We start from the raw sequence: 21,571 nt of genomic DNA, 5'->3' as shown, positions 1-21,571 counted from the left end.
TTTATCATCAAGCGAGGAGGTAATTCACTATGGACCTGTCCCAGGAGCTATAAAAGAGGAGGAAATATCAGATGATGAAGGTATAAGTCACCAATCTATTGTTACGCCACCAGAAAAACCATTGCCACAATGGGTAAGGAAGCTCTATGACCATGAAAACCAGATGCCTATGTCTATTGAGCAGCATGCAGATGGACCAAGGCGGTCTCAAAGAATCAAGGAGCAAAGGAGGGCTTCTGCTCACATAGTCAATATGGCCTTGATGGCTGAGATTATTGCAGAAGTAAAGGAGCCTGCGAGTTTGGAGGAAGCACTTGCAGACCAAGATTGGAAAAACGCTATGCAAGTAGAATATGACAGCATCATGAAGAATGAAACTTGGGAGCTGGTAGATCGACCACCTAACAGAAAGGTTATTGGCACCAAGTGGGTTTGGAAGGTAAAGTACAAGGCCAATGGGACTTTGGAAAAGTACAAAGCTAGATTGGTTGCACAAGGATTTTTGCAAGTTGAAGGGTTTGATTTTTAGGAATCTTTCACTCCAACTACCAGAATGACCACTATTCGCATAGTACTATCAGTGGCTGCTCATAAAAAGGGCCAGTTTATCAAATGGATGTTAAATCAACATTCTTGAATGGTGACCTCAAGGAGGAGGTGTAGCCACCTGGGTTTGAGGCCCCCCATTCTGAGAACAAGGTATGTAAGCTGAAGAAGGCTCTATACAGAGGCTGAAAGAGGCCCCAAGAGCCTGGTACCAACGGATAGACAAATTCTTTCATAAATTAAACTTCAAAAGATGTGCATCAGATGCTAACTTGTATGTGTACAAGAAAGGTGGAGAATCTGCTATTATTGTTCTATATGTGGATGATCTCCTTATTGCAGGTGACTATGAAGACATGATCCAACAGACTAGAAAGGCATTGAGCATGGAGTTTGAGATGACAAACTTAGGCTTGATGCACTATTGTTTGGGGATTGAAGTCTGGCAAGAGCCAGGCAAGATCTTCATCTCTCATCAGAAATATGCAAGGGAGATCTTGAAGGCATTTGGCATGTCCAAGTGCAAGGAGATAGCTACACCTATAGAGGTAAATGCGAGGCTGTCTATGGAGGATGCCTCACCACTAGCAGACATTGGGAGGTACAGGAAGTTGGTCGGCAGTCTCATCTATTTGTGCAACACCAGACCGGACATCAGTTTTGCTATTGGTGTTTTGAGCAGGTTCTCCAATAAGCCCCGAGAGAATCATTGGAATGCAGGGATGCAGGTGCTCAGGTATGTGAAGGGCACTCTTGATTATGCATCACTTATGGTATGGGCACTTCCTTGGCTGGTCATTGTGACTCAGATTGGGCTAGAGATGTTGATTCTAGGAAATCAGTTTCTAGATATTGTTTCTCTTTAGGTTCAGGTATCTTCTCTTGGATCCGTAAGAAACAACCAACAGTGGCATTGTCTTCTATTGTCTTCATGTAATGGCAAGCAGCTTTGTAGACATATGTTTCAGGAATTATTGGATTTAACGAGGCAGATGGCTCTGCAAATGGAGGCCCGAATGTTGAGATCCCACTCACACAGGAAATGGCAAAATGAAGACATCGAAGTAGATAGAGATTCACCACAACTTCAAAAGTTCATGGAACCAGAAGCAGCTTCTCAAGTAGAAGTTTTGGACCACTCTGGATCCACTGGGAGTGTCAAAACTACAGATGGTGGCTTGGATATGGAGATCCAACACACAAAATCCTCGCAAGAAATGAATTTCGTTACTTTTTGCAGGAGTTGTAACTTTTCACTAAGAACTCGGATGATAGAGATGTAAAAAGTGAAAATGTAGCTCTCAATTTGATCTACAACTTCCTTGAAGACTTAAAAGTAGAAATTCTATCTCTAACTCTAGATATTTGTGCCACTACATATGTGTGTCTGAGAAGATTTTCTTATATCTTGCGCCTTCAACTTTGCAACCTAGCAAAACAAATGCCCAAGAGGATTTTGCCCCTTTCTCTCCAACTGCTATAGCAGCTCCAAAATCCATAGCTCCTCCTGTTGAACAAGGATCTTTGGGATGCATCACTCTCTCTCTAGGCTAGAGGCTGCACCGGCTACTCACACTACTGCTAGGCTCTACTACCAAGCTCTGATACCAGTTGTGAGGACAAAACGGAAGCTGAGAGGGTGAGGGGGAGCTTGAGAGACACAAGTTTTTGGTGGGTGCATAGCACCCTAATCTTCTATTTCATCCATATATATATATGAATTCGAGTACTATACATAACCGGGGTTAAGGTATAGTGGCCTTTAACTCCACATTGGCTGTCGTCGTTGTGAAAGAGGTGAACTTGGCAATCATTACCTCATGGGGGACTATGCTTATTCCTCCAGTCACCCATATATGTTGGTGCCATTCAAGGGGAGCAAGGAGGGGTTGTCATAATCTCTGCATAGTCCATGGCGATGCCTATGATTTAGATCAAATGCATGAGGCAGAGTCTAGTCTACAAATGGCTTCTTTGAAAGATAATGGTCAAAGTAGTGCAACAAGCTCAATGGTGTTATTACCAACTGTGAGGGTAGTCCCAACAGATGAAGCAATTGAACATGGGCAAAGTGGTGGGGATTTACCAAGGGGAAATGATTTTGGTCCGGGTGCAGATTGCCATGATAATCTGGCAACAACTATGTATAGAGAACATTCTAAAAGAATGGTTCGTGTGGTCTTTGGTGAAAAAGAACATGCAATCTCCTCATCGTATATGGTGTAGTTTGGCTTGGTTTTGACATTGCAGTGTAATATGCTCTTTGTAATGTAGTATTCATCCACTAACATGATTGCAATAATTGAAAAGTGTGTTTCTTGCCTCCAAATTTGTGTAAAAGTTTGTATCATTGAGAGTGTAACTAAGTTGGATGAATATTTGGAATTTTAAGGAATGTTTGGATGATTGTTTTAATGAAGAGCTAATCACACTTCTTATGTTATTTTCTCTATTGCTAATACCTTAAAAAAAGGATATTATTAAGAATTAAGTAGCATGTTGTTAATACACGAATTCTCTAATATGAATTATCAAGCATGAAGTTAATACACGAATTTGATAGCTTCAAGCCTGTCGCATGTACTCATTGATTGGAAATGAGGTAAAGGGATTCAGTGAATGCACTCATTGTTGATCGCACACCAGATTGTGAATGCGATTCGGGCAGGCAAATTGAATTTTTTGCACAGCGATTGAAATTGGGGCAGGTCATTTGCAATTATTCAAGCTTGCAAGCAATTGAATTTTGGGCAGTTGAATTTTTTGCGATTTGGGAAGGCAGATAGAATTTTTTGTAGAGCGATTGAAATCGGGGCAGGTCGATTGCATCCATCTATTTAATTTTTGGTAGATTGGATTTTTTTCAACTCAGGAGCCACGGAGCAAGGCTTGACAAAACCTCCCTGGTTGTTGCAATTCAGGTAGAGTGACAAAGACTCTAGCTTTAGGAAAGTTAAGCTCATGGACAATATTGATTCAGGTCGAGAATTTCCTACTGACGGAATTTGGGCAAATTGTTGAGACTACATGGGATTGCCATTTGTGTATGGAATTGCAGTGAATTGCCAGGCAATTGAGCAGATCGGGTTTAATAGGATTGCCAAGCACAACACCATGGAATTGTGAGGCATAGCTCATTGAATGAATAGGTAGATGGAATTGAGGGAATGAAATTCTAGCATAGCTCGGTGAAATTGCAATGAACAATTTGGGAAGAAAAAAAATGAAGCAGAAGAGGACGTGGGTTGCATCAAATGGCATCCTAAAAAGTGTGCAAACATTTTTCATGCACACTTATACCTAGGTCTTAGCCATATCTATGGATCACATGAAGACATTAAATTCATCTACATACCTTTATGTGTATATATCAGTTTTGCAAGTGTGTATATCACCCAAAAAAAAGTGTGTGTGTGTGTGTGTGTGTGTGTGTGTATTATATATATATATAAAGGAGAAGTTTACCGAAGCTTGTACTTGGCATTGATTTGGAGGCTCGGGAAAAGAGGAGGGAGGTTCGTCATAGGAAGTTTGAGGAAGGTTCGAAGGGTGGAGTGATCATGCCACAACACGTGGCAGTGCGGCTAACTGATTTGCAGGCTCGGGAAAAGAGGAGGGAGGTTCGTCGTCGGAAGTATGACGAAGGTTCGGAGGGTGGAGTGATCATGCCACAACACGTGGCAGTGCGGCTCATGAGGAGAGGGTGGGCGCTTGGTCTGTATGTGAATGCCTAGACTCAATAATCAACTTCATAGGCAGGTGGACAACCTTGGCTGAAGGCTAGTTTTTTTGCCTATCAGAGTGAACTATGCCCTTGTGTGCATGCTCGTGTGCATGCGTGCATGGGCTTGCCCACACGTGTGCATGACAAACACAAGCTTGCAAGGAAGATGGCTACGGTGATGGAAGATTGCCAGCAGGAGGTGACTTGGCTATGACACAACACAACCATTCTGAGAAAATTTTGGAAGTTGCATTCTAAGTGCCCTTGTGTGTGTGCATGTGTGTGTGGCTATGCGTGCGCATGTGCATAACAAAACAAGAGTCACAGGGTGCCAATCTCATTGCCCTTCAACAAAATTTGTAAAGTAGGTTTTCTTGCTCACATCTCTCTCAAGGGAGATTGGGCAAAAGGAACTAAAAGAGAGAGGAGAGGGAGACAAGCAGGGAGCCACCAAGCGTAGGGAAGCAAGTCCTGATCTCGAAACTCTGCTTTTCCAATGTAAAATCCACTTTAGGAAGCCTGCTTTAGACGGGTACCTAAAATGGAAAGTTTCTCATTGCTATAGCTTGCTGCCCCTAGAGGGGAAACCATCTTGAGAAAACTTACAAGTTACATTCATAGTGCGCTTGTGTGCACACGTATGTGCATGTGCATGTATGTTTACATGTGTGTGCCATGTGTTTCCTGCAATCTATAGCCATCTCGTGTTGTTTGTTGCCATTCAAGCTATTTACATCCTAAGGGGCACCCATCGTTGGGCAACAAATTGAATCAATGGAAGGTGGGTTTTCCAATAATCGGCAAGCAATGGCATCTTGTTACACACACACCACCCATGAACAAACCTTTGACTTCTATGTGGACTCCATGTCTTGCCTTGGAAAGCCCTTCCATGGTCAGCTAAGCTTGGCTACCCTTCAAATCTACCAATCACATGTGTGTTCATGGTCCCACAAATTTTGTTGGACATCTATTGGGTGGTGTGTAAACGGGGTGCTCCATGGGTGGGAACTAAATTTTTAAAACCCAAAATGGTTAGTTAGTGTGTAATGGGGTGCACCCATTCCAGACTACCAAGGGCTCTTTTTGGGTGCCCATATGTTGGGCTATACTTGGGCACCCTTTGACAGTGTGTAAATATCATTCTTACATCTCTCTCACAAGTCTCTTTGCATGAGCATGTGCACGTATGTGTGCGTGTTCGCACACATGTGGATTTGTGGGTGTATTTTTTAATATGTCTCTCTATGTGTGTTTCCATGTGTGTGCATGTGTGTGTGTGTGTGTGTGTGCACATGTGCGCACATATGCTTGTGCATGTGTGTGCTTCATTTGTGTGTGTTTGTTGCTATTCATTGTACTTGTGTCTAAATTGTCTACCCAAACTAGGTGTTAGAACATCATAGTTACATTTGGGTAGACAGGTAATGCCTGTTTTTCCCCGCTTGTTATCGCTTTACCTAGGAATATAGACAACCGTATGGATTCTTAGATAATTTTAAAATAAAAAAACAATTTAGCCACGAGTGAAGTTTAAGTCACAAGTGGAGTAAGGAGCGAATGAGTACATTTGTTAAGAAGGTATTAGAGGAGGTATGGGACGATTAGTAGGCTTGGTATGTGGGGTGGTTAAAAAGAAAGTGTAAAGGGAAGATTTCACAGGGGTACATAAAATAATAATTCATAGTTAGGGAAGTATATATGTGTATGTGCACATGCGTGTGTGTGTCTGTGTGTAAAGAAATAAGTGTCTCCGTGTGTGTGAGATACATTTACTAATCTACTTTATTTTTTATTTGTGTGTGTGTGTGTGTGTGTGTATTTGTGTGTGTGTGTTTGGCCCACCCCCAACCTAGAGGGTAAGACCACATGGTGGGGAGTAAGCCCACCATGTGGAACTTACTCCCCACCTACTGATAATAAGTGAATAAAAGTGGATCTATATGATAAGTGTCAAAATGAAAAAATAATGCCAATAGTAAATGCGTAAACCACTCCTACAAAATAGATATAAAAGTTAGTAAAAGATAAGGTGGATCACAATGGATTATCCATGCTAAAGAATTATACAATGGATGTGAATTAATTGTATAGCACTAGTCGACCAAGGGCTAGTTAGGAAATCAAAGTGTGTGTTTAGATTAAAAAGTCCCATCAATAATTGAGTTATACAATTAATTCCATCAATTGGATAAAAGGTTAAAAAAGGAAAACATATAAGGAAAAACTGTTTGAGACATCTAAGTTGAAAAGTGCAACTAGAGTTTACAAAAATTTCGATCAAATTAAGAATTTTTAATAATATTGAGTTTCACAGACATAATATTGAAAAAAGATGTCGAATCCTCGGGCAGTCCAGGTTCCGAGGTCGGAGTTTACTTACCTACCGCCATCCAAACAAACTAGGTGTTAGAGCATCATAGTTACGTTTGGGTAGACGGGTAATGCCTGTTTTCCCCGGCTTGTTATCGCTTTACCTAGGAATATAGACAACCATATGGATTCTTAGATAATTTTAAAATAAAAAAACAATTTATCCACAAGTGAAGTTTAATCACAAGTGGAGTAAGGAGCAAATGAGTGCATGGGTTAAGAAGGGATTAGAGGAGGTATGGGATGATTAGTAGGCTTGGTATGTGGGGTGGTTAAAAAGAAAGTGTAAAGGGAAGATTTCACGAGGGTACATAAAAGAATAATTCATAATTAGGGAAGTATATATGTGTGTGTGCACATGCGTGTGTGTGTTTGTGTGTAAACAAATAAGTGTCTGTGTCTATGTGTGAGATACATTTACTAATCTAATTTATTTTTTATTTGTGTGTGTGTATGTGTGTGCACGTGTGCGCATATATGCTTGTGCATGTGTATGTGCTTCATTTGTGTGTGTGTGTCGCCTTTCATTGTATGTCTTGTATTCCTTTTTTCCTTCTTCTCTCTTGGGAGAACTTGCCTAGTGGTCTTTAGTGGATGCCATTGCTGCTAGATGAGGAATACAAATCCTGCTACATCTTTTGATCCATATAAAGGGTGAATCTTGATAAGTGTATCTTCTAGAGCACCTGATTGATTGTTGACAATTGAGTTGGAAGGCCATATGCCCTCCACCAAGCCTAACATCTTATAAACTCTAGAGACCCTCCTCCTCCTGGCTCCTTTAGTCATTACTCTCCACCTTCTCTATTACCAGCACTCCCATCTCTTCCACCTCCAACTCCCCCCAATTGGGTAAACCCAATGATGCTTAGCCTCACTACAATGGGAGTACAGCACCCCTCCTCCCTAATCGTCAGCATGCCATCTCAACCTCACAATTGTTACCAACCCATTCTCATCCACCCCATCTCCACTTGCTCCATTCTGCACCTCCACTATCAGTCATGCCACCACCCCCTTGTATTGTGGATTTTTCCCACCTTTGACTTCAATGTACTATGCGACACAGTCAAAAAAATCACATGATCTCCTTTCTTCAAGTGTGGAGAGATCAATGGCTCAGATTTAGGATTCAAACATACTTGAATTGTCAAAGTGCTAGTTAGGATATGACTATTGTTGAAATAGGAGGAAGGATGGAGGGAGTGAGGGTAATGGGGGTGAAGAAGGTATTGGTTGTTAAGAAACCTAAAGTGCATAAAGGAAGCCAAAGTGGAGAAATCGGCTAAGAAGCAAGACAAGAAATAAGAGCATTGACCATACAAAGATTATCCAAAGGGGTCTCATCCCAATTGAATCTCAGCCCATATGGGTGGTACAAAGCCACTAGGCTACTCTCCCTTTATAGATGTCGGTGAGATCTATCTCTTAAGATAAGGACAAGAATAAGCCTTTGTGAGCACACCTAATTCATGCATCTAGATTACATGCCTCCTAATTAGGGAATGGTTCCTATGAGAGGGATATTTTAACATGCCCCCTCAATGCAAGATTGCATTGGATGTACACTTTAGACTATGCCTTATAGAGATAGGAATTTTCATAAAGATGCTTTTACCATAGGGTTACAATACATCAAAGACTCAAAGGAGCCCTTTTGGTAGCTCTAGAGAACCGGCGTGAGCATAGTTTCTTGCTTCTTTAGATGATACCTCTGGTACACTCACAGGAAAGATGACCAAAGATTTGCCACACTTCTTTCTTGATGGATCCTCCTTAAAGGACTAGAATTCAATGTGCCCCTTATTCTTGCAAAAGGTACACTTTAGATGTGATTTCTCAGTCATGGAAAGAGCTTGCAAAATGGTTGTTGAGGAGGTGGATGTCGATGAAGATGACTTGTCCCAAACTTTCTTCTCTTCCTCCAAAAGAGAGGAAATACATCCCTCAAAGGTAGGTTCTTGAGAGTGGTTACAAGGCTATCATATGTAGGTAGCATAGACTTGAGGAGGAGTCCACCTTTGAATTAATGGATGCCAACTAATCCATGATGCTTTTAAATTTGTTATATTGGCCCAAAGAGCTTCTCCCTCTTGCATATTCAAATCATAAATTGGATCTTAAGAGCACATTAGGAATTTCTACCCTTCACATCATAAGGCTTGTCGAGTTTCTACCACATATCCTGCGGCTTTTATGAGCTCGAGATCTTTTATGAGGTGTAAGGCAACGATTGACTGTGCCTTCTCATCGTCCTCTTTGTCATTCTCATTCCCATCTCAGATCTCTCTTGATCCCTTCATAAGAGACTACACTCCCCTGGACATAAGCAGATATCAAATCTATACCCGCTAGCTATGGAACCCAATTCCATCAAACTTATTGACCACAATAGTCTCTTTCGCCATGGACCCCACAGTGTCTAATCCCTTACGAATGGCAATCACAATGCTAAAAACGTGGGCTAAATGAAACAATTGCACTATCCTTCTCTTGTGATGAATAAAAGGCAAAATAAGGTAGTCAACTCAATGGTTGAACTACATAAAAAACTTAGACAAAACATGCTCATCAACAAAAACCTTAGCAAGAAGAAAAAACCTTGTAAGTTGATGCCGCAGCAAAACGAAACAACCTTGCAGCAAAACGAAACAACCTTTGAGGGCCATCCACCTTTGCAATAAGGCTATCAACACAAATCGGAGAAGTCCTCCATAGCAAAAAGTGTGCACGAGCGGATTTAAAAGCCAAGGGCAGAGTTGATCTCAACCAATGACGGATATTTAAGAGAAGCTTCTTGGCAAATAATTTCATAGAAGCATAACTTCCTTGCACCCTTCAATAGCTCTCTCAGATGCCCCTCGTGACAGGGGGGACCTTGGAAGTCATCTTGACAAGTGTTTTCGTTGACAATTGTTTTCCTTTGACAGAACTAAATTTGAGTGCTCAGGAGTACTTGTACTCACTTGTTTATCTATATAAAGTTTTCCAAAAAACAAAAAAAAAGATTGCGCCCCCAAGGGATGCCCCTGGTGACAGGGGAATAACTCTGAAAATGGCTCGCAAGACTTTTGAAACCACTCAGTTCCGTGTAAGACTTTTGAACATGCTCATCCCTTCCGGCAATCGCGTCGTCCAAAACTTGAAAAAATTGGCAAAACCTTTGCAACCCACCGATTTGGGAGGCGAGCCCAGAGACAGGACAGACACAGTACTGTGATCAAGCCTTGAGAGAGATTTAGAATCAACTGCGAAATTGAGAAGAGCGGAAGAGAGTACGTAGAAGCTGAGCTTGAGACTAGCGAGAAGATGAAGATAGAATTTCAACGTGAGACAGAAGTGCGAATTTGAGAAGAGCGCAAGAGAGTACGTAGAAGCTGAGCTTGAGAGCGAGATGAAGATAGAATTTCAACGTGAGACAGAACCAATTAGCTGCTTCTGTGAGAACGATTCGTTAAGATCGTGCCGAGCTCCCTGATGCCAATTGCCATCCTTCTTGTGGTCTTATACTTAGTTTGCAGCAGCCAACTCAATAATACAGTAGGAGCTGTGGAGGAGCTGATCGACTGCAGTAGGACCTGTGGAGGCATCGCCATCCCTTACCCCTTCTGGATCTCCGACTCTCTCTCTGGCCTCCCTCCCTTCCCCATCCTCTGCACTAACAACTCCCCCTTCCTCCTCACCGATTCTGGCCAGTTTCAGATCCTCCATATCCCTCCCGGTAGCCTCCTCATCAATTCCACAGACCTCAAGGCCGAATCCTGCAACCTCACCCACCCCGGTCATCTCACCTTCACCCTCACTCGCCAACTCGCTAGTCCCTTCGCCTTATCCAGTAACAACATCTTCGTGGTTCTTGGTTGTGGTTCCAATGGCTGATCCTGTGAGGGCTCTGTCTATGATCCCCTTCTATCCACGCAGCATAATCTCTTGAGCTTCGATTGTTCCCCCAGTTGCGGCTCCACTCAGCTCGAATTCTGCATTGCACCCTGCTGCCTTGCTAGTATTCCAGCGGGAGTGACTCAATTACAATTCACGGGAGGCGGAGATAAGGAGCCAGGCGACGATCCTCGAGGACAAAGATGTGGATTCTCCACCATATTACTTCCCAGCAGTTTCAGAGATCATGTCTCAACAGCCTTTGGAAGTGGGGAATACAGTTTGGAGATCGAATGGGGTATCATGCTCGACGATAGCTCCCAGAATTGCTCGACTGTGAGTAAAGAAAAGGGATACGCATGCGCCGAACATGCCACATGCGAGGACGTCCGTTTTCCTCTCAATAGGACCGCTTATTTCTGCAATTGTTCTGAAGGTTACTCGGGAGATGGATACAAGAACGGAATTGGGTGTATCCCCATCTCTGCTCCAGCACCAGCATCAGCATCATCGCTCTACCCACCTTCCAAATCTCAGATGGGGCGCAATGTCACGATAGGTAATCTCCATTTTCAGGTCTATACAAGTTTCTGTTATCTTTCATTTCCACCTACAGCCATTAGAGAGCCGAAAACTGATATTGCTGAGATTTTTCTACCTTCTGCAGCAACACTGGCCACATGCTTTTCTGTATCCATCCTTGCCTTCTTGCTTTTCTCCTGTTTGAAGTTACGAGAAGTAAGGCACAGGAAGCAACGATACTTCGAACTACATGGCGGTCGCAGGCTACAAGAGCTTCTGTCTTCCGTCACAGGGAACATAACTCCCAAACTGTACTCAGAAAGTGAACTAAAAAAGGCTACGTTGAATTTCTTAGAGGAGAGGAGATTGGGGAGTGGTGGTTTTGGTACAGTGTACAAGGGCAACATGGACGACGGTTCAGTTGTAGCGATCAAGAAGTCCAATCGTGTGCAACAGCCTGGGGAACCCGATCGTTTTGTGAACGAGATCATCCTTCTATCCAGCGTCAGCCACAGAAACACCATTAACACAGAAAATCTTCCTAGGGTTGTGTCCTCAGCCTTTTTTGACTTCTTGCTTCAATTCCTTGTCAATAAACCTTTTAAAATCATCCATGCCCAAAGGTCCACGAAGTTGGTCAATCACTATATGAATCAATTTTACACAAGTGGCCATTCAATTGATACGCATACAGAAAAACTCATTTTCTCATTAGAGAGCACAAGACTACACACCACTTATGAGATGAGCTCACTCAAAATTTGAATTGATTTACAAACCTCAAGACCACCTGAAAAAGTATTAGGAAACCTTAGGCTGAGGGGATTGAAAGATCAACACCACACCACATAGCAAGCTAGCAACAGACAGAGTATGGCAGTTGCAGCAAAGCAGAGTAGAGGCAGAGGCATGACAAAGATATTACCACCACGAGCCAAGTCATGAATAGCAACATTGTCCTCATCTACACCTGCTAACTAATGCAATCATAGTCTCCCTTCCCTCGGGATCTTTTGCAAACACCGCTGCAATCTCATGGACAGCAAAACTGAGTAGAAGAGAGACCCCTGCAGGGAGAGCAGTTCTTGTGTTATGACCAGGTAGGAGGATCTAATGTCACTATTCTCTTCGATGGTGGCAGTTCTGAGGATTGACCCCACAACCATCCGGTTGCCAAGCTCAATCTCTGCTGGCCAAAGTGCTCAATCTTCACAGAGTGTTTAGGAACCAGTCAGGACCAGCGCAGTAACCTACGAGGTCAAGCTTTGCATCACTGGGCAACAGAAGCGGACCCTGATTGTCAAACCCGTTAGGCCCAACAGATATCATTGACCATAGAGCAACGGTCAGCTGGCAAGAACATACCGTTACAAAAAGATGGTGTCAGTTTGCCAGGGACAAGATATGGTGATACAAGTCCGATCGGGCAGATACATTCAGTTAGGTGCCATTCAGTCCACCATCTCCCAGTCTCAAGTCCAGCGATGTTGGAGCAGGGGTCTGCAGCTTTGCACTATGTTCAGGTTTACAGGGGGGAAGTCACGGGCATCCAACAGTCCATGCCCATCTACCTGACCACAAGGCAGCTTCAGGGCTGCCAACCCCTCAGCCAGAGCTAAATTCCTAGGCAGACGCAGCAGACTGTAGTAGCTTTCAGGAACTGCCAAGTTGGCAGTTCACAGCCATGTCGGGCCTCCAATAGAGGGCCATGGGACTGCAGCAGAGGCCAGGGCAGAACAGGAAAGCGTGGTGGGGTCATGATCACCCTATAGGTCAGCCTGTGGCAGTCAGCCACCTCCAGTACAAGACCTGGCCTATGTAAGGGGCCAGCCCCCTCATTCAGATCTCGTCACGCTCAGCCTTCTAGCCTCAGTTTCAGCAACTCTCTCCACCAGTGCTCACATGGGATTTGTATCCCAGCCAGCCACATCCCCTTCTGCCCAGCAAGGTTTAGAACGGTTCATTCAACATTGAGGAACCAAAAGATGTGTTCGCCTGCCTTCATTGGGGAAAGATTCAAGCTGTGTACAGTTGTCCTTTGGTGATTTGCCCATGTCAACAGTAATAAAGATAGTCGTTGGCATAATCTGTGTCTTCCATCGTGAACAGTTATGAGCATGATGTGATAAATTTTATGCATGCAAAATCTCTCTCTCTCTCTCTCTCTCTGTGTTAATATTCACACTGCCGCCCACACCCAGTAACTAGCCTGGACATAGCTAGTAAGACAGTACATTGGCCTGACGCCTCTTACACCTTAAAAATGCCACCCGGTGTTGCTTGCCCTCCATGCAGGCCTGGCACACATTTAGCGTACTACCATCAAAGGAAGTCTATTCACCATTCCTGCCTTCCACATCTCTGAAACAGTGCTATAGCTGATATGACAGTTTCTCGTCCCACAACCATTACCTACATCATCCGGACACTGACCTTGTACAAATCCTCATCCTGAATCCCTTGGTCACTTCCTGGTCGACGCACTCTATCCTATGCATTTCACAGAAAGCAAATATTTGCAAAGATCTGAAACATAGAGAACATCAAAGAGGACCTTCTTCTCACCTTTATCAGACGTTTCCAACCCCTTTTGTCTAGACATTTCCTATTGCTATCCACCGTTGCTAATAATCCCTGAACCAATCCTTATTGTTGGACGTACTTGGAAGCACCACTATTTGCAATTCATTCCTCTTCCTTATGCATCACTGCATGTGCAGAACAATGTACAATGACAAGGAAAAGTTCTTAAGTAGCAGCAACATCGGAAGAGTCTCACATTATTCATTCTTTGGGCTTGTCATCTCCCTCCTCCTAGTCCACTTTCTTCTTTCTGCAATTATTTGAAAAGCCATGAAAATCATGTCATTTCTTGGGACTTCTTCATGATTTGAATTTTTGGCTCATTTTTTAAATGCCTTTACTCATGAGTAAAACAATTCTCTGATTCCTCGAAAAAGGGCCCTTTTTGTGCAAAATCTTGCAAAGATTCCAAAGGTTTCTCCTAAGGTGGAAATATTACCCAAACAATGCACAATGGTGTTAATTTGAGAGGAGTGTCCTAAGAGTAGCCAAATGGAGAGCCTTGCTCAGTACTCTAATATTTTCAAAGCATGGTAAGTCAAATCAAGTGTGCAAACATTCATGTTATTTAGCTTTTAGAATGCAAGATTTGTAGTGCCACAAAATAGAGAATTGATATTGTGACAGGCTTGTGACACCATTCTTTAGAAACCTGGCAAGAAGCTTGGTGACATCACCATTATGCTTGCAAGCTTCAAGTTGATTGAGCTATTAGAGGAAAAAGAGTGTAGGACATTACAAGCAATCATTACTTTTTTGGGCAAAAGAGTGATGTACATATTGTCTCTGCGACAAGAGGGCATCTCACCACGTGAATCTTTCTCATCCTTGGTCAAGATTCACATCCTTGGTCTTACCATTACCATGTTTACCCTTGTCTTTACCTTTGGTAATGCAAAGTAGGCCTTAAATCTTGTCCATCAAACATCTTCCCCCCTAGCTTCTTCCTACAGCAGCAACGACTCCATCTGCTCGAAGTGAGTGGCTTGATATGCCGACATCTGGAGGTTGAGTACTCTTGTCAAGTTAATTTGTCTCATAGGCATCATTCAAAACTGTCCAGGCTTAGAAGGCCGCCTGTGAAAGCTCAATATGAATAGCTGATTGTGACTCCACAGTTTATGGCGAGAATCTCTTTGTTGTTGTCGGCTGGCATTCTGTCCATTAGTCCATGATTATCTCAGTTGCTACCTGTGACTATCTTGGTTTCTACATCATGGCTTATTGTCGTGAGCTGCAACACTCTTGGCTTCACTATGTACTCCTCCAAGAAGCCTAGCAGAGATGAGAAGGTTCAATATACTGTTAGCTTTCATTTGCAATATATTTCAGTTTAGCTGTGTGCGACTTCTTTCTCTCTCAGTGCACCGTAAGTATTTGAGTTTCTCTATCATTACATGTAGTACATTTCAAGTTTTCTCCTTCATCCTCATTCTGGAGGTTGAGTACTCTTGTCAAGTTAATTTGTCTCATAGGCATCCTTCAAAATTGTCCAGGCTTAGAAGGCCGTCTGTGAAAGCTCAATATGAATAGCTGGAATTGAAGAGAACGTAGGACAGCAAATAGATCCTGCACGAATTGTGCTACACACATCCAGCCAAGTGCTGGGCAAGTCTACAGCCAACAGAAGGCTGGAAGAGACTAACTAGGAGATCATAAGGCGGCTACTACTCCTGCTCCTGTGTGCAGCTTGAGAGGGATACCTGAAGGAGTGTAAAATGCCTCCTATAGGCAAGGAAGGATGTCTGCTGCCCTCTCCCTCCTCTCTCTCCCTCCTAGCTGACTGCTGTTTGCAACATTAGAAAGCCCTACCTGACAAGGAATTGATGTCCTATGATCAGGCCCTTTTCCAAATAAAATTTCCAATGAAAAGGACCGTTTTCTTAAAGGAGGACCTTTATATTTACTAGGGCTCTTGATGCGAGAATTGTCTGATTATTTGCTGCCCTACCTGTGGGCCCCTTTATGAGAAGGCATGTGACTAGGTTAGGTGTCTAGTGTAGAGGCGGGAGCACAGGATCGGAGGGGGGTAAGGGGAAAAGGGGGGGGGGGGTTGATCGCTGCCCTATCTGTGGCCCCTTTATAAGAAGGCATGTGACTAGGGTAGGTGCCTAGTGTAGAGGAGAGTACAGGCTCGGGGAGAAGGAAGAGGGCGGGGAGGGGTGCAGGCGAGACGGCTACATATAGGCCCCTAGGTCTGTTCAGCTATGATGGCAGGTGATTTTGCATGGCAGCTCATTTAGATCAGACTACTCCTGCCTTCAGGTGGGTTTGAGAAGGAGAGAGAGAGAGAGAGAGAGAGAGAGAGAGAGAATAGTCTTCATCAGAAGGCCAAACTGGCCAAAAAGGTATACCATGGAAGCACCAGGATGGAGAACCTACAGTTCAAAAATCTGGGTGAATAAGTCAAAACTATTTTGCTATCCCAAACATAGAGAGAGAGAGAGAGAGAGAGAAGAAGAAGAAGAAGAAGAATATATTATCGTCCTCTGAAGACCAAAACCGGCCTATGGGACCTGAGCAATACAATATCACAAGTACATGAAAGCTCCTCCCGAAGATGGGAGGGTGGAAAGAGAAACCACCTTCTAGGATTCAGGTGGATTCCTATGCTTGAAGAGCTTATACACAAAAGTTCCTAAAGCTGAAGGTGACCCTTTATGCAGCAAATCAGCCAGTTTGTTATGTCCCTCAAGGAGGTGATTGAACTCTTCCCTAATGTGTGCATAGTGAGGGCATATCATTACCATGTGTTCTTCTGTTTCAACCATACCTTGATCACATAGTTGATGTCCTTACAAGTGCGCGCTAGTTGCAGAATTCACCATGAGCTCCCTCAGCTTTCAAGCATGCATCTAGAAGAGATAAATCCATCCATTTCACATATACCATCCGTACAATAAAGTCCCTCTCTGAAATTGGTCATCCACGAGATGTTAAACTTTCCACAGCAAAGACTTTGATCAAAACTTAGCATTGGAAACGTCATGTTATGACAGCACTCTACAGTTACTTAACACTGACCTCACAGGGCAACTTTAAAGCTCAATATACCCGCTCATAAAACCTACTCTAAGATTTGCGTATTTAACAGCAGACAGCAGTGACATTGACCAGCTCATTTAATACAACCCAAACACAGAACACATAACAAAACTCATATACAGTACAACAAATCAAAATTTTGATATTAGCCATTACTAAAGTTGTGTCGTACAGCTTTAATTGAGGTCTCGTATGAATCACCTCAAACCTCTCTGAACAAATAGGGTGCCAATCAGTTTACTCGTTTGTATAGCGATACAGGCGAGGAACATGATATCCCCTACCAGTGCTCCCACAGTTTTGTGTATAAATGGCATAACTGGGTTAAGGTAAACCAAAAATCCCCAAGTAGAATAAGGATACTTCACATAAAACGTTGGCATGCATTTGCACTTTGAAGACGTCCACCATTGCGTCTCCAAAAAATATGCTGTCTTTCATCGTAGTAATTTGAACGAAGGCATCGTTCAGACAAAGTACCAGCCCCCATCCTGAGAGCTTAACGGGTGTGATTTTTTGGTGAGCTTTTTGTCATGAGCTTTTTTTCAATTTTCATGAATATTGCGAGCTTTTCATTCACCTGAGAGAGAGAGAGAGGGAGGGAGGGGGGTTCATGGAGTGGGGTGGGTTGAAAGTTTCGGTTGTGGTTGCAGTTAAGAGGAGAGAGGGGGGGGAGGGGAGATAAAGAAAAGGGGGAGGGACGGGCGCATGGGTAAGGTGGCATGGAGAAGGGAGGGGAGGGAAGTTGGAACATATATTCATTATCATAGTGGAGAACGTAGAGGGGGAACTTATAAGGTATGCAAAGAGGAGTGCAAGGAGGAGAGAGAGGATGAGGAATGTGAAAGTTATGTTCATCTACTAAATGTAAAGGGGAAGGGAGAGCATGTGGGAAATTTGTTTATTTTCAAAGTGTATAATTTGACAGATTTGACCTCATATTTGGATTCCTCGTCGAATTCCGGTCATTTTGAGTACCAACATGACCATATTCCGATAAAAATTGAAAAAATTATCTTTTTGTCATTTTGGCCTGTTTTGGACCTATTTTGAGTCTGCACTAGCATGTTTTGGGCCTATTATGAGTCTGCGCTAGTTTTGGGCCTATTTTGAGTCTGCGTTAGTCTGTTTTGGGCCTATTATGAGTCTGCGCTAGCGCAGACTCAAAATAGACCCAATAGCGCGGACTCATAATAGGCCCAAAACAGGCCAAAATGACAAAAACACCATTTTTCTCATTTTTATCGGAATATGGTCATGTTGGTACTCAAAATGACCGGAATTCGACGAGGAATCCAAATATGAGGTCAAAAGTTTCAAATTATACACTTTTAAAATGTACATATCTCCCATAGTTCCTCCCTTCTACTTTGAATATGGACATATCTTCCATAATGTGCGAATGTATAATGTCACGTGTTAAGCAAAATGCAACCCTTACACCGCCCATGTGCGAATGTATAATGTCACGTGTTAAGCAAAATCCAACCCTTACACCTGCACGCAGTGTGTGGCCTTTCGTGCATCTCGCCATTATTTCCAGTCCAGAATTTCAAGCAGCAACAAGACCTCGTTCTCCGAATCTGCGGCTCCTGCAAAATCAAGCTCGATCCCAAAAACTTCCATTTTCCCCTCTCTCGCATCGACCAGCAAAAGTCCCAACCATGCCCTAATATCGCACACGAAGGAATACCGTGGCGAAAATTGCAAGAAATCGTAAGCGTGCGCTTTGCGGCCCGGCCCATCTACATAATCAAAACCCGTCTTGTCGATAATGCAAGCCACCTGGTCTCTGTCACACCGCCTCGCGAGCAACGAGACATGTATCTTCTCAGAAAAGGACATCTCAAAACGAGGGGAGACGGGAAACGTGATCTTGTAGGAAGGACTCTGCAAATGCTCTCGCATGCTTTGACAGATACCTGCAGGGGGATCGAGGATACCCGACGGAACTAGAGAGCGCGGGACGACGTCGGAGTAGACAGGGATGGAATCAAGCCAAATATCAACATAGAACTCCAAGACGAGGAAAGAGAGCTGAGCCAACGGCAAGGCGCGCGGCAAGAGAGGCTAGAGAAGAGCTTGTGGAAGCCATGTCGGAAGCCGAAGGGGGGGGAATTGGTGCGGAAGGAGAGGAGGGTAGAGGGCCAAAGCTGGGAGCAGAGGGATTTCCAGAGGTGATCCTGTTTGGCAGAGTCTCTCCATTGGCGAGAGACGCACATGCAGGCGGCGAGCTGAGGTCCATCGAGAAGAGGGAAGATAGACTTGAGGATTTCAGAGAAGAAGGGGCTGTCTGCCATGGGAGAGCTTGCAAGGAAGCTTGGCTATGGCGACGGAAGCTTGCAATGCAGAAGAAGTTGGCTATGGCGATGGAAGCTTTTGCAATGCAGAAGAAGTTGGCTTTAGCCCACTTTGGCTATAAGAGCCCGTTCCCACGATACTCCATCATAGCACTGTTGAGCTCCTGCATTGCCCCGTTGGAGACGGGAAAATCGGTTCTGGACCCACACACTTTGCTTTTGCAACTCCCAATAGCACCACCGCAGGGACGGATGCCGGCCATGGCAAATATGCCAGTCGGGCTATCCGTGGGAAAGCTCTCTAACAACAACAGTATGAATCTTGATAAGTGTATCTTCTAGAGCACTTGATTGATTGTTGACAATTGAGTTGGAAGGCCATATGCCCTCCACCAAACCTAACATCTTATAAATCTTATAAACTCTAGAGACCCTCCTCCTCCTGGCTCCTTTAGTCATTACTCTCCACCTTCTTTGTTACAAGCACTCCCATCTCTTCCACCTCTAATGGCCCCCTCCTCCCTAATCGTCAGCATGCCATCTCGACCTCGCAATTGTTACCAACTCGTTCTCATCCACCCCATCTCCGCCTGCTCCATTCTGCACCTCCACTATCAATCATGCCACCACCCCCTTGTATTGTGGATTTTTCCCACCTTTGACTTCAATGTACGATGCGACACAATCAAAAAGCACATGATCTCCTTTCTTCAAGTGTGCAGAGATCAATGGCTCAGATTTAGGATTCAAACATACTTGAATTGTCAAAGTGCTAGTTAGGATATGACTGTTGTTGAAATAGGAGGAAGGATGGAGGGAGTGAGGGTAATGGGGGTGAAGAAGGTATTGGTTGTTAAGAAACCTAAAGTGCATAAAGAAAACCAAAGTGGAGAAATCAGCTAGGAAGCGAGACAAGAAATAAGAGCATTGACCATACAAAGATTATCCAAAGGGGTCTCATCCCAATTGAATCTCAGCCCATATGCGTGGTACAAAGCCACTAGGCTACTCTCCCTTTATAGATGTAGGTGAGATCTATCTCACTCAAGATAAGGATGAGAATAAGCCTTTGTGATCACACGTGATTCATGCATCTAGATTACATGCCTCCTAAGTAGGGAATGGTTCCTATGAGAGGGATATTTTAACATGCCCCCTCAATGCAAGATTGCATTGGATGTACACTTTAGACTATGCCTTATAGAGATAGGAATTTTCCTAATGATGCTTTTACCATAGGGTTACAATAAATCAAAGACTCAAAGGAGCCCTTTTGGTAGCTCTAGAGAAGCGGCTTGAGCATAGTTTCCTGCTTCTTTAGATGATACCACCGGTACACTCATGGGAAAGATGGCCAAAGACTTGCCATACTTCTTTCTTGATGGATCCTCCTTGAAGTACTAGAATTAAATGTGCCCCTTATTCTTGCAAAAGGTACACTTTAGATGTGATTTCTCAGTCATGGAAAGAGCATGCAAAATGGTTGTTGAGGAGGTGGATGTCGATGAAGATGACTTGTCCCAAACTTTCTTCGCTTCCTCCAAAAGAGAGGAAATACATCCCTCAAAGGTAGGTTCTTGAGAGTGGTTACAAGGCTATCATATGTAGGTAGCATAGAATTGAGGAGGAGTCCACCTTTGAATTAATGGATGCCAACTTAGACATGATGCTTTTAAATTTGTTATATTGGCCCAAAGAGCTTCTCCCTCTTGCATATTCAAAGCATAAATTGGATCTTAAGAGCACATTAGGAATTTCTACCCTTCACATCGTAAAGCTTGTCGAGTTTCTCCCAAATATCCTGTGGCTTTTGTGAGCTCGAGGTCTTTTATGAGGTGTAAGGCAACGATTGACTGCGCCTTCTCATCGTCCTCTTTGTCATTCTCATTCCCATCTCAGATCTCTCTTGATCCCTTCATAAGAGACCACTCCCCTGGATATAAGTAGATATCAAATTTATACCCACTAGCTATGGAACCCGATTCCATCAAACTTATTGACCACAATAGTCTCTTTCGCCATGGGAAGGTCTTACAGGGTTTTATAGGACACCCCATAGTGTCTAATCCCTTACAAATGGCAATCACAATGCTGAAAACGTGGGCTAAATGAAACAATTGCACTATCCTTCTCTTGTGATGAATAAAAGGCAAAATAAGGTAGTCAACTCAATGGTTGAACTGCATAAAAAACTTAGGCAAAACATGCTGATCAACAAAAACCTTAGCAAGAAGAAAAAACCTCGTAAGTTGATGCCATAGCAAAACGAAACAACCTTTAAGGGCCATCCACCTTTGTAATAAGGTTATCAACACAAATATGAGAAGTCCTCCACAGCAAAAAGTGTGCACGAGTGGATTTAAAAGCTAAGGGGAGAGTTGATCTCAACCAATGATGGGTGTTTAAGAGAAGCTTCTTGGCAAACAATTTCATAGAAGCATAACTTCCTTGCACCCTTCAATAGCTCTCTCAGCTACTAAAATAAGTAGTAGTAGCAGTAGAAGAATTGCAAATAAGTGTATGTGTATGGAATGACAAAGGAACAAAGGGTCCTATGATAAATTATGAGGTGAAGCGCCACATAGCGAAACATGGGATT

General features: G+C 43.4%; 1 protein-coding gene and 1 pseudogene across 1 annotated transcript; one reads left to right on the top strand and one right to left on the bottom strand.

Moving 5' to 3' along the window:
* Positions 1-2,511: 2,511 nt before the first annotated feature.
* On the top strand, positions 2,512-12,663 carry LOC147891164 (uncharacterized). Its single transcript, XM_087389166.1, has 5 exons — positions 2,512-2,731; positions 9,574-9,854; positions 10,532-11,081; positions 11,190-11,590; positions 12,358-12,663. The coding sequence occupies exons 1-5, from the start codon at positions 2,512-2,514 to the stop codon at positions 12,661-12,663; spliced, it is 1,758 nt and encodes a 585-aa protein (XP_087245292.1).
* Positions 12,664-18,205: 5,542 nt separating this feature from the next.
* On the bottom strand, positions 18,206-18,972 carry LOC147891163 (F-box protein At5g39250 pseudogene; annotated as a pseudogene).
* Between the last annotated feature and the right edge of the window lie 2,599 nt (positions 18,973-21,571).

This window comes from Dipteris shenzhenensis, chromosome 18 (assembly GCF_047967505.1).
Source record: "Dipteris shenzhenensis isolate YYH24624 ecotype China chromosome 18, Dip_SZ_1.0, whole genome shotgun sequence".
Classification (NCBI taxonomy): domain Eukaryota; kingdom Viridiplantae; phylum Streptophyta; class Polypodiopsida; order Gleicheniales; family Dipteridaceae; genus Dipteris; species Dipteris shenzhenensis.
The sequence above is the reverse complement of the archived record's forward strand: the minus strand, read 5'-3'. Positions and strand labels throughout refer to the sequence as shown.

What these genes read in the sequence shown, in the direction of transcription:
- LOC147891164 (XM_087389166.1), top strand. Translation starts at nt 2,512, where the DNA reads ATGGCTTCTTTGAAAGATAATGGTCAAAGTAGTGCAACAAGCTCAATG. An exon ending in AATGGTTCGTGTGGTCTTTG is followed by an intron (nt 2,732 to 9,573) that starts GTGAAAAAGAAC and finishes TTCCTTTGACAG; the next exon opens with AACTAAATTTGAGTGCTCAG. An exon ending in ACACAGAAAATCTTCCTAGG is followed by an intron (nt 11,591 to 12,357) that starts GTTGTGTCCTCA and finishes CAAACCCGTTAG; the next exon opens with GCCCAACAGATATCATTGAC.